This window comes from Brachycentrus maculatus, unplaced genomic scaffold (genome assembly GCF_059751285.1).
Source record: "Brachycentrus maculatus isolate JH-2025_06_01 unplaced genomic scaffold, ASM5975128v1 h1tg000659l, whole genome shotgun sequence".
Classification (NCBI taxonomy): Eukaryota; Metazoa; Arthropoda; class Insecta; order Trichoptera; family Brachycentridae; genus Brachycentrus; species Brachycentrus maculatus.
In genome coordinates this window covers 487,501-500,710 of record NW_028281394.1, presented here as the reverse complement: position 1 = coordinate 500,710, position 13,210 = coordinate 487,501, and the positions used below count along the sequence as shown (strand labels likewise).

Genomic DNA, 13,210 nt, shown 5'->3' with positions numbered 1-13,210 from the left:
TATATATATATATATATATATATATATATATATATATATATATATATTTATATTAACTATTATTAACCTAGAGAAATATCGTGTTTAAAACTACAAGAAAATTATAAAAATACGTATTAAAAATGCTTCTATCAATACTTTTGATTATTTATTTGTTTTGCTTGCTTAATACCACTTTTTCTTTAAATCTGTTTGTGACACGTGTTTCGATGTATTCCGCATCATTTTCCCGTTGTTCTAGCTTCTCCGCATCACTTCATCAATTTATTCGACAGTCACATCGTGGTAATATCAATCCATTTTTAATTTAAGTTTTACTCAGTAAATACTTTTAATTAACTATTGTATATATACTTTAAATTTTTAGGTTTTTACCAAGTAAAACTTAAAATTTGATAGATATTACCACACAGTGACTGCCAAATCAATTAATGCAATATTTTTTAATTAATAATATGGAAAAGCATGGAAAGTGTAAACAGCAAAGTAAACCAGTATGAATTATATTGTGATGATATTATTCAAACACACTCTACCGTTCCGGAGGTCCCGGGTTCGATTCCCAGGGGGGTCAAATAAACATTATTGAATTTTTCACTCCAATTTTTATTCCATATTACCCTAGACTGGTACCTGAAGCGAAAGGCTGATCACCTTTCCTTCATGTGTTAACGATAAAGATAACACTGCGTTTACATGATGCAGTGCCCTATGCACCATTGGGGTGCAGATACGGGTTTAAAATGAATGAAATGGAATGATATTATTCAGTTAAATATTCGTAATATCACGAGGTACATTATAAATAAATCCAAAGAATAAACATACATTTTAGAAATTAAAAGTAAGCTTTTTGAAAATTTTGAAAACAAAATCTGTTACACAATACTATAATACGTATTATCTTAAGAATTAATTGCTTAATCGATTATTTCCAAAAAATTACATTTTTCTTCGAAAGTTTGACGGATACATTATAATATTGTATTAAGGACATTTGACAAAATGAACATTTGTTTGAAACATGAATATTCATTTAAAAAATTTAATTTCCATACATTTTTAACTAGAGCTATATGTGTATTATTTTATAGCAAAAAAGTAATAAGGTTTTTATATTTGATTCTAGCATCAGTAATAAAATTCACTGAATATAATAGAGGTATTCAACTATTTTCAATGGTCAGAATATAAAACAGGATCAAAAACAATACACGGATTAAAAAGGCTAGTTTCACTGGCGCCATATATTGGATCCGTGACAGCAATATTGATTGCTTTAAATGAAAGGTTAGTTTTCAACCACTGACAATCATAACATTGAATTGTTTACAATTCAGTTCGTTTATAATGAAATATATAATTCAGTACAATGCATACCAATTGTGTCATAAAATTTTAACATAATTTTTATGAAATTATTATTAAAATACGGTATTTAAATTAAGTCAAATAAACGCTTTGCTCGAATTTGCAAATCACATAATAGATACTAATCACTCATTTCACTCTCATAAATAAAAATTATCACACCTTGCTCCATATAAAGGCCAAATTATGAATTATCTTGAAATTTTAGAAATCCAAAAAAACCTAAATTCTAATAATAATTTATTAAATAATATATTCTTTAAAAATTCTTCACCTTTGCTTTCCATTTTTCCTTTGTTTTCAAACTCCGCCCCTTGACTAACCCCCTCCCCCTAACTTTTCCCTCTCCTTATTTATAGAACAATTTTATATGTTATATTTTAGTTATTATACAGACCTGAATGATGGAAGTTCAACTTCTGAAACATGTAGTCTATAATAAAACTCAAGTGGTAAAAAATAAGGGTTTTCTTTAATCATTGTAAGTCAATTTAAATTAATTTTGCCAGAAAAATTTATATAAAATGTTGGTTTTTATCCCTAACCTTGTTGTGTACATAAGTACAATAAGTACAATACATAAGTACAATACATAAAAAATTGTCACAAAATTGTACCATTACTCATATGAAATTATTATCTTTACTAAATTTACTCAATTTCAATTTTGTCGGAAAATAAATCAAATCAAGGTTTTCGACCCCTGCTGTGCTGTGTATATTGCATACAGTTATGTCTAGCCTCATGCCAGTCTTACGATGTCGATAACGACGAAACCCAGTCACTGGTAAAATAAAATTTATATGAAAAAAAAACTTTAAAGTTGTTCAGTTCTATATACGCGATCAGTTCTGTTCTGAATCAGGTACCAGTCCAGGGTAATATTAAATATTCAAACAATTTTGAGCGCATCCAAATAATTTCCGAATAGTTCGGAAAATTTGAGTGATGTGGTTGTCAATCATGGGTAGAATGGTGAATGTTGCAAGTATGTAAAGTGATCACTTAACCAACCTACAATAGCAGATCCGCCTCCGTAGTGTAATGGTCAACACTCTCGACTACCCTTCTGGAGGTCCCGGGTTTGATTCCCAAGGGGGGGTCAAATAAATAGAAGTGATTTTTCACTGTAATATTAATTCAATATTACCCTGGACCGGTATCTGAAGTGGAGGGCTAATCACCTTTCCTTCATGTGTTAACGATAAAAAAAACAACATTGTTTATATGATGCAGCGCCCTATGCACTATTGGGGTACGGATGAGGGTTTGAAAGAGAAGGAAGGAAGAAGAAGAAGAAGAAGGAAATAGAACTTTGGACCTTCAGCATGGTAGTCAAATGAACTAAAACATTAAATTCAGACTATGTATTACTACTATTAGGGTACTTTCAATATTGATTGAAACTTTTTTCCATGTTTAATATGTTTTTTTGTTAAGTAAAAAATATTTTTTTGTAATCGGAGAAGCTTAGCGATGTTCTCCATGTACAAGTATATATGTTGAATGCACTACCATTTCCACTTATCATTGTTCTCGCGGAATAGCTATGAATAAACCTAAATGTGTCCTTTTTTCGCCTTTTGTATGTCTGTTATCCTTGCCAAATGGAAAAGTTGCTTAATCCACGGACCAAAGCATAAATCTTGCCCAACAAGAACCATTAACAGACAATACTAGCTATACGAGCATATAGCACCGTATTTTTTTGTTTTCCAAACGTTGCAAAAGGAAATCTCAAAAAAGGCTAAATTTAAACAAACTGAGTTCTCAACATTTTGAGAGTGTCGAAATACTTGTTCACAAATCAGGATTATCTCCAATTCTATAAGTTTTATTTTTAAATTATGTTCTGGTAGATAATTCTTGAACATAAAAAAAAGATAAATTGCTAATTGATGATGATAAGGGAGGCAAAGGAAAAAGGGAGTTTAGGGAAGGAGGTAGAGGAAAAAACTAAGGGATGAGGTTTGATGGACAGCTAGGATTCTAATGATATATAGTAATGTCTCAAACGTTTGTAAAATGTTATGAGATATTGTGCATTTCTTACACGGATAAATAATTCATTGCATAGTCTGGCTACATTTTAAAATTTAATAATAAATATAATTTATAAAATAAAACCCATTCGGGGTTCCAAAATAAATGATCTGAGAAGGTACTTTATAGAAAGATGTATATGTAGTGATTAGTCATATTTTCTTATTTTGTTTTTACCTTATGTTTTTTTTTTTTTCTCATTTGTGTATTTTAAATATGCTTCTTACCTTGTGTTTTCTAATTTATTTCTTTTAAATATGCTTCTTTTGCCTATTAATTATACCTGTTTATTGTTTTTATATTTTGCCATGTATAAGTTTTGGTTATTAAAAAAAAATCTTTTTTTGTTATTTGTGTTCCAGTCTTGTTAACCTTAATCCCATGTCCCAAAATGAGAAATAGAAATTACTCACCGGAAATATTATATGTATTTATGATTTGTGTATGTAATATGTTTTGAAATAAAAAATAAAAAAATAAAATCAATACATTCATCTCAGGTATCGCATTTCAACTGCTATAAGTCTACTTCTATCCTTCTGTTGCTATGTCAGTTCCATGGTTCAATGAATTTTCGATACTCTCTTTATATGTTGAATCTGACATTGTTCCTGATTTGCTATTCCAATTATTGTTCAAGGGATTCACAGTGGCCCTCTTCTACTGCTTCCTCAACACGGAGGTCCAGAATGCCATGCGCCATCACCTGGAGAGGTGGCAGGCCAAGAGGACGGTGGGAGGAGGAAGAAGGTACCACTACAACTACACCAAGGACTGGTCACCTCGATCTAGAACTGAAAGCATACGGTACGTTTAAATTAAAATAATTGACATAAACATTTACATTTTTAATACAGTTTTATTGATTTGACGTTTAATTTGTAGAACTCCAGTTAAATTTATGTATTAAATGTTAAATCACATACACATTTTTTGAGTCTACTTTATTTACTACATTTGTTTGAACATGTCAAAACAAGGCGAAACAATTGTCACAATATTGATTTTTATGTGTTTTTTAACAATAAAATACAACTTACAACATTTTTTAAAGCATACGGTACGTTCAAATTAAAATAATTGACATTTACAAATACATTTTTAATATAATTTTATTGATTTGACGTTTACTTTGTAGAACTCCATTTAAATTTATGTATGAAATATTAAATCAAACACAGATTTATTGAGCTTACTTATTTACTACATTTGTTCGTAAATGCCATTACTAGGCTAAACAATATTGATTTTTGTGTTTTTTAACAATAAAATACAACTTACAACATTTTTGAAAGCATACGGTACGTTTAAATTAAAATAATTGACATATACATATCCATTTTTAATATAGTTTTATTGATTTGACGTTTAATTTGTAGAACTCCGTTTAAATTTATGTATTAAATGTTAAATAAAACACAGATTTTTTGAGTCCACTTTATTTACTACATTTGTTTGAAAATACAATAACTAGGCGAAACAATTGTCACAATATTGATTTTTATGTATTTTTCAACAATAAAATACAACTTTTGAGTATGTCCAAATACTTGTTCACAAATTTGGATTATCTGCAATTAAATGAGTTATTTTTTATATTATTTTCGACATCTCATCAAATATGGAGAAGAATATGGAAATCTGGCACATTTACGGGGCTGACGATCGTCAATAAAATAATATGAAACATACAACTTAGTAGACTCAAAAAACCTGTGTTTGATTTATCATTTAATATATAAATAGACATTTATACATATAATTATACACCCTATGGATGATTTATCAATATAAATATATTATAGGTGTCTCAACTTGAGACAAAGCATCTATGCGTCATACCAAATAAGATGGAAGTCTGGGCGTCCTAGAGCTCCAGGCCTGGCATTTGGCTGGCTTAAATGATCACTTTAAATATGTACTTGAAAAAGTTCACTTCTCTGCCTGTTGTTAAACAGTCATATTGCATTATTTTTTTGAAGATGTATGCTAGCACCGTTGTTGGATTTCTCTCAAATATAAGTTGTAATTTTGATAGATTTGAAGTTTATTACTGATGGTGGCGCCCTCAGTTGGGAATAAATTTCCTTGTCAAAAACAAAAAATAAAATCATTAATAATAATTTCATTCATTCAGTCACTTTGTGGTAAAATCTATCCATTTTTAATTAATGTTTTACTTAGTAAATACCACTAAATAGTGGTATTTACTAAGTAAAACATTAATCGAAATAATAATAATAATTTAATCGATTTAAGAAAATCAGATATTTGCGTATCTTGAGAAAATCACATTTGTAAAAATAATACATTTTAAGGACAGGAAACGTTCATTTGTGTGTGTGTGTGTGTGTGTGTGTGTGTGTGTGTGTGTGTGTGTGTGTGTGTGTGTGTGTGTGTGTGTGCGTGTGTGTGTGTGTGTGCGTATGTGTGTGTTCGTGTGTGTGCATTATTATGCTAGTTATAAATCTATCGTTGCTATTTAAGAAGGCGTTAGGGTACTTTCAGAAGACTCGTTTGAACTACGAGTAGTTAAATATTTTACGTAATCATGTACAACGCTACATACACTATGTATTACACATGCAAGATTTCATTGCATACATTTATTTTAAGAAAGTATAGTATCATGACTACCATAGCACTATTCACACATTTATAACTACACAAGATATAAGTTTTTGATTGACCCGTTTACAAATGTGCATTAAGGATTGCGGAACAACGTGCATAGGTCAAGGTTGAAGTGCATACTAGAAGTGTGTGAATGGTGCTATGGTAGTAACGTGTAGTAGTACTGCTTACTCGTTGGTGTAATAATTGTCCTGACGAAAAGAAGAATACGTCTTAAAATCGGAAAATATACTACCTTAATTAATATTCCATTAAAAAAATCAAATCTTCTACAACATTTATTGACAAACCTCCTGTAACCGAAGATTCAGAGATTTTCTTTTAATAAAATCAACGCTTTAATTCCGAAATCTATCAGATTATTTCATATTCATAAAATTATATTCAACGATTACTTTTTGAGCAAATTCGACAAAATTACATAAAACGAGAAATAATTTAATCTTTTTATCCGTTGGCACATATTTTTGTACACACAAGAGTTCATGTTTACTGAAAAAATATTTCAGAAAATGAACGTGGGTTAAAAGGAAAGGAACGAGATTTGAAATGAAAATAAGGTAAATAAATTAAGAGATCAAATGAATTAAATAAGAACCAAGTGGAAAAAATATAGATGATTAATTTTTTACTTCGGATTTAGAAGATAAAGAAAGGTACGAAAATCTTTTTGCTGAAATATTCTTGATTCTCGGGTAGAGATATACAAGTTGATTGAAAACCTTAGGCAAATTAATTTTACCTTTTTTCACTTTTTATTTTCATTTCAACCTTATCCATACCCAAACAAATGGGTGAATGTAAGATAAAATGAAAATCTGTTAGGTAATTAGAAAACAGAAATATTAAAATTGAAATTTTCGTAACTTTTATTTTTCCATATTTTTATAGAACGTACATTCAAAATATTCAATAAACAGTTATTATAATATTATCACTAGAAAGTATATCGTCACTTGAATAGAGGCCTATTCTGAGTCGAACACAAGTAAATTTAGTTTTTACTCGTGTATTGTGTGATTTTACTCATGTTTTGTCCGCCTCCGTAGTGTAATGGTCAGCACGCTCGGCTACCGTTCGATTCCCAAGGGGGGGTTGAATAAATAAAAGTTAGTTTTTTACTCTTATATTTATTTGATATTACCCTGGACTGGTACCTGAAGCGGAGGGCTGATCACATTTCCTTCATGTGTTAACGAGCAAGAACACTGCGTTTATATGATGCAGTGCCCTATGCACCATTGGGGTGTGGATAAGGGTTTGAAGTGAAGAATTGTGTGCTGCATGCTTTTGATATTGTTGTGCAAAAAGAACGACACTTATTGTAATCTACATTAAAATAAAATAGAAGAGTGTATGAATATCTATAATCAACCTTTCTTTCTTTTTGATGTATTCTATCGGACATTAGATTCCAATTCTTCACCCTTCTGATGATACTTCAATTTACAATTTAACAAAGTGATCTGCAGATTTCTCTCTTAAAAATATATGTGAACTATTTATGAATGAATCCCACGTATGTTGAATTGGAGAAAGATTGAAAGCATGATTTATAAACAATATATATTTCAAAATTACAGTTTATATACGAAAATAATCGTACAATGATGTGTGAATATAACATTCAAAATTAATATAGATTGGATGTTTTATAATGAATAGAAATCGCTCGCTCCTTTCAAGAACGTCACAAATCAAATAAACTAGATTTTTCAGGAGAACGTTTTTAAAGTTTAAAAATATTATACAATGTTTTAAAAATAAATATCAAGCCACTTATTGAACTGTGCATTAGATCTTTTTAGGTAAAGCCTGAAGGTTTTTTATCCATTTGAAAAAAAAATATGTTTAAAAAAATAATTAAACAATACCTTTTCTTCAAAATGAGAAAACAACACTTTCTGCCATGTAGCGGGTAAATATAAAGTTAAAAATATGCCTCTTTTACTGGGATATAGTACATTTTTTGGGCATTCTGAAAACATGCACAACTGAAAATTGACGATTTTTAATTTATGACGTTCTTGAAAGTAGTGAGTGAATTGTGAATGTAACACAAGTGTACATAGTGATCGCTTAACCCAACCAAACGCCAGGTCATAGGCTCTTGAATTCTCAGGACTTCCATCTCCTTTCGTATAAAAAAAGATTTGTCTCGGTTGAGACACCTATAATACTAGTTTATACAAAATAAACATCATGTTTAAGAATCGAAGTAGGATTGAGCTGACATAAATATCTCAAAGTGAGGATGTTACTGTCACATAGGAAAAGAACGGTTGTTAGAAAAAAAAAACATAACTTCAGATATTTCTCCACTTTCTTTTCTTACAGTGTTTTCCTATATTGTTTTCCTATACATATTATATATTTGAGTATAGTGGACGAATGCCTTGTCTATCATGTAGAAGTTTATTTATCACGGGTGAATATTCTCAGATTATTTTATTATTCATGTTATTCCATGTTTCATTGATTCGACAGTCACTGTGTAGTAATATCTATCCATTTTCAATTTAAATTTTACTTGGTAAATACCACTATTTTTAAAGTGAAATAGTGGTATTTGCCAAGTAAAACTAAAATAAAAAATGGATACAGATTGTGTCAACGAAATATTGACTGCCACGACCAGGTTAGGTTAAATTTGTTAGCATATGAATATCTCCAAAGCCAGAAAAAATTACTGTCAAAGGTTTTAATTTTTCCTTTATTCCTATATGGAAGAGAATCATGAATTTTAAAAGCCGTGAAAGGCAAAAAATCAGTGCAATTGTGACGTGGTTTTAAAGACGTATTCTCTAAATCAAATAACTTGGACTGTTAGAAAGCCAATAATTTCCATCTTATAACAGCTAAATATAGATGATAGACTTTCTTCCGTCTGTTTAAGTCAAGCCTTTCAATAGGTTCTTAATACATCGCTGAAAGAAAGGATGTCAACCCTGAAAATTTAATAGTCGCGGAAGGGGTTGAAGTTATAAGAAAAACAGGAAGATCTTACATTAACATAGATGGACTGACTAAATTATAAAACACTTTTCTTTTCATCCATTGTTCAATTTGTGTAATACCACTTTTTTGAACATTTTTTTCCCTTTATTTTCAATTATATGTATTTGACAGTTGACTTCGTCCGCCTCCGTAGTGTAATGGTCAGCACGCTCGGCTACCATTCTGTAGGTTAGGTCCCGGGTTCGATTCCCAAGGGGGGTAAAATAAATATTAGTGATTTTTTCACTATAATATTTATTCAATACTACCATGGACTGGTACCTGAAGCGGAGGCCTGATCACCTTTCCTTCATGTGTAAACGATCAAGATAACACTGCGTTTATATGACGCAGTGCCCTATGCATCATTGGGGTGCGGATAAGGGTTTTATTATTATTTTTATTTATATGTATTACGGCTCTTTAGGCATAGCATATGTTGAGCCGAAATACTTACATGTTAACACAATATATATATATATATATATATATTTTTTTAATTACTAGATTTTATACATTACATACAATAGATACAATAACAATTTATAGTTGAAAGGTTTTACATTAAAATAATTACAAATACATATTAAGCCTAGACTCAAGGACCAACCATCAACAACATCAACCATCGACGGACACTGTTCTTGGATGGCTGACAATGGATGATAACGAGAGTGTTTTATTACCATACAGTTATCAATGCTTTTAATACACAAAATATGACTAAATCATAGCTGCCACAAGTTTATCAGTGGTTGGAGCTACACGGATGGCAGTGTGTCGGAAGAGATAGTGGATATAGTACAAATATTTTGTCTTTGGTGTCAAAATATTTTGACACCAAAGAACGACGCAAAAGAAAAACAATTTTCAGTACATTTTATAAGTACGAGGTTATGTGTCGCCTATTTTCAAAATTCGCCAGATTCGTAAGACGATTTTCCAAAAAAATCTAAAATTCACCGTGTAACATTTAGGTTCAAATGATTTGTCTTTCTTTAGATAAAATATTTTGAAATAAAGAATTACACATTTTTTAAAGATTTTATTCAGTATTTAAAAAAATACACGAGACACAAACAGATAATGACGATTATTTTAATTTTTGACCTGTCCCCGCTCTCTGATTGGCCGATATGGGTCAGAAGGTAAGTTCCATGTATATAGCGGAATTTGAAATACAACGCTGTTTTTAAGTATTTTTAGCAGGGTTTTAAAGTACCTATATAAATATTTTAAACAATAAAACCCACAATTCGTATTCCGATAAAGTATTTATTTCATAATCTTATTAAATTGGATCTGGCGGATTTTGAAATTCGGCGACACATATCGCTCACTCCTTTTAAGAACGTCATAAATCAAAAATCGTCAATTTTCAGTTGTGCGTGTTTTCGGAATGCCTAGAAAATGTATTATATCCCACCAAAAGAGGCATATTTTTAACTTAATCTTTACCCGCTACAGGGTAGAAAGTGTTGTTTTTGCATTTTGAAGAAAAGGTATTTTTTAATTTACTAAATATTTTTCAAATGGAAAAAAACCTTCAGGTTTTACCTAAAAATATCTGTTGCCCAATAAAAAGTTCAATAAGTGGCTTGATATTTATTTTTAATACATTGTATTATATTTTAAACTTTAAAAACTTTCCCCTGAAAAATCAAGTTTTTTTATTTATGACGTTCTTGAAAGGAGTGAGCGATATGTGCACACATACAGGCCCATATAATGTGTTCGTCGAATAACCGAGACTATTCTAGTCACGTAATCGAGAAGAATATTGACACAATATTGCGTTTTGCAATTAGTGTGCTATTAGGGTTGATAGGTGTGCTATTATTGTAGGGGTTGGTTCAACAGACGACCATATATCGATCCGTTCTCGACCGAACAACATAATTGTCAATTCTGACCCACTGTAATTGTACAAATAACAAACATTTAGTATATCCACACGTCCTTGTTTCTATGTATAATATAAAATATGGTTTTATTCTTCTTCACACTTAAACTAGGTCTATAAACGGTAAAATAAAAGTCAAGATCAACACTGTTTACACAAAACTCTAACAGTAATATTTTATATTATTTTTTGACATCTCATCAAAGATAAAGAAGAATATGGAAGTCTGGGACTTCCAGACTTCCATATTCTTCTTCATCTTAGATGAGATGTCAAAAATAATATGAAAATAACTCCTGTAATTGGAGATAATACTAGTACACATTCAAAATGTTGTAAAGTAATATTTTATAATTAAAATGTAAATTTGTTTCAAAATGTCTATAAATATTTTATTATAACTTAATTATACAATCTATCGGTTGCAAAGCTAACCGCTGATTAATTAATCCTTTGATAAAGAAGTTGTTGGCTTCGAAACCAGTAGACATTATAATTAAGTTATAATAAAATATTTATAGTGATTTTACAACAAAGTTACATTGAATTATATAATGGAAAATCACAAAGAAAGTGCTTCAAATATAAATTGAAGTAATATTTTATTTTCATGGACATATGTTGTATACATGTTTGGATGTATTATTTTGTTGGTGTATCAGTTTTATTAATTTATTCAGCAGTTATTATACTTCGTGGTAATATCTATCCACAAAATAAGAACAACATATAGTTTTTTACTTTTTATTTGACCAGTGACTGGGTTTCTTCCTTACTAACATCATAACACTAATGGGAGGCTAGACAAAATTCATGTCATATAAAAACACTTTATGTACAACAAGGCATTTTTTGTTTAAAACACCGTTTTTGTATTTAAAAAAAATCTTCGAAATAAATACTCGGTTTGGAATAGAAAAAAGTTTTCGAAAGAAAAGGATTTGAAAAATATTATAAATAAATATTTACTCGACAAATTTCTGTATACTTAAAAAAATATGCGCGAAGATTTGCTTCTCGTGCAACCAGTCAAGTACTGACTTTGTATATTTGAGAGTACACTCTTTAATAGAGGTTTCCAAGAATATTTCTTTAAAATAAATCAAATGAATACTGTGATTATTAATTCATCATGTACTTTTTTATTAAATTCTAATTTACTTAAAATTATAAATTAATAGTGGAGAAAATTAAATATTTGTACTTTCAAACATACAATTATAATTTTTTCAAAATACAAATAAATATTAACTTAACATCCTGTATTTTGGCTCAACTATGCAATAAACCTATTGTTATGAGTACGTGGATATTTTTCGCCTTGTTTATATAGTACAATAAGTGTATATACAGGATGTATCTTGTGATTAGGCTAACGATTTGTACACAAGTTAAGGGTCGTTATGTCATGAAACATACCCTAAATGTCAAAACGTTTTTCCTAAATATGACGTGGCACATTTGGAAAGGGGGACAGCTATTTATTACGTGAGGGAATATTTAAGTACAATATTATTACTCGAACATACCCATATATGTGCGATGTTCTAAAGCTAAGCACATATTTGTACGTTTATGCATATTATATAGGTATGTAATTGTTTTTAAATGCAATTACATACGTATATAATATGCATAAACGTACATTACGGGAAGTTATGGGGCATTATGGGGAATCATTTTTTGATGCATATTTTAAAAAATTAAAATGGGAAGAATCAACACCTTTTGACAACAAAAACAAAAAATCACGTGATTCAGGAGCTGCTAAACAGAGGGGTAAGCGTGTTAACAAAAGAGCATTTTTGTGATATTTTGGAAAAAAAAAACTGATTATTACTTTGAAATTTTTAAGGAAATTAATTTATTTTTATATCAAATATATTATTTAAATATAATTTTTTACGTTATATGATATCACCATATAATAAAATAACAACAATGTAATTTTTTCCACGTGAATTTTATTTGACCAGCAACCGGGTTTCGTCGTAACCGACATCATCAGGCTGGAAATATCAGTACAAAACTTAAATCTGATATCACCATGACATCATTTTTCAAAAATATTGTTCCAATGCCATTTTATTCCTTAATATCCAAAAACATTTTTCTATGTGTGAGAGTACATCCTAAAATATAGATTTAGAATTATATGAATTTCCTACATGCTTACGAGTGTCATTTTATTGGAATATTACATTATTAGGAAACAATTTTATTACATTACACCATTATTACCAAAAAAAATTGTTACATTAT

At 29.7% G+C, this 13,210-nt stretch overlaps 1 protein-coding gene across 1 annotated transcript in view; it reads left to right on the top strand.

Annotated features, from left to right (window-relative positions):
* Positions 1-13,210, top strand: part of LOC148300758 (diuretic hormone receptor-like) — a gene marked incomplete at its 5' end in the record, with an annotated part of 77,799 nt that overhangs the window by 55,412 nt on the left and 9,177 nt on the right. The window contains one exon of the mRNA XM_088274346.1: positions 4,055-4,221. Coding sequence (XP_088130472.1) covers positions 4,055-4,221 — 167 coding nt within the window. The remainder of the gene's footprint in view (positions 1-4,054; positions 4,222-13,210) is intronic.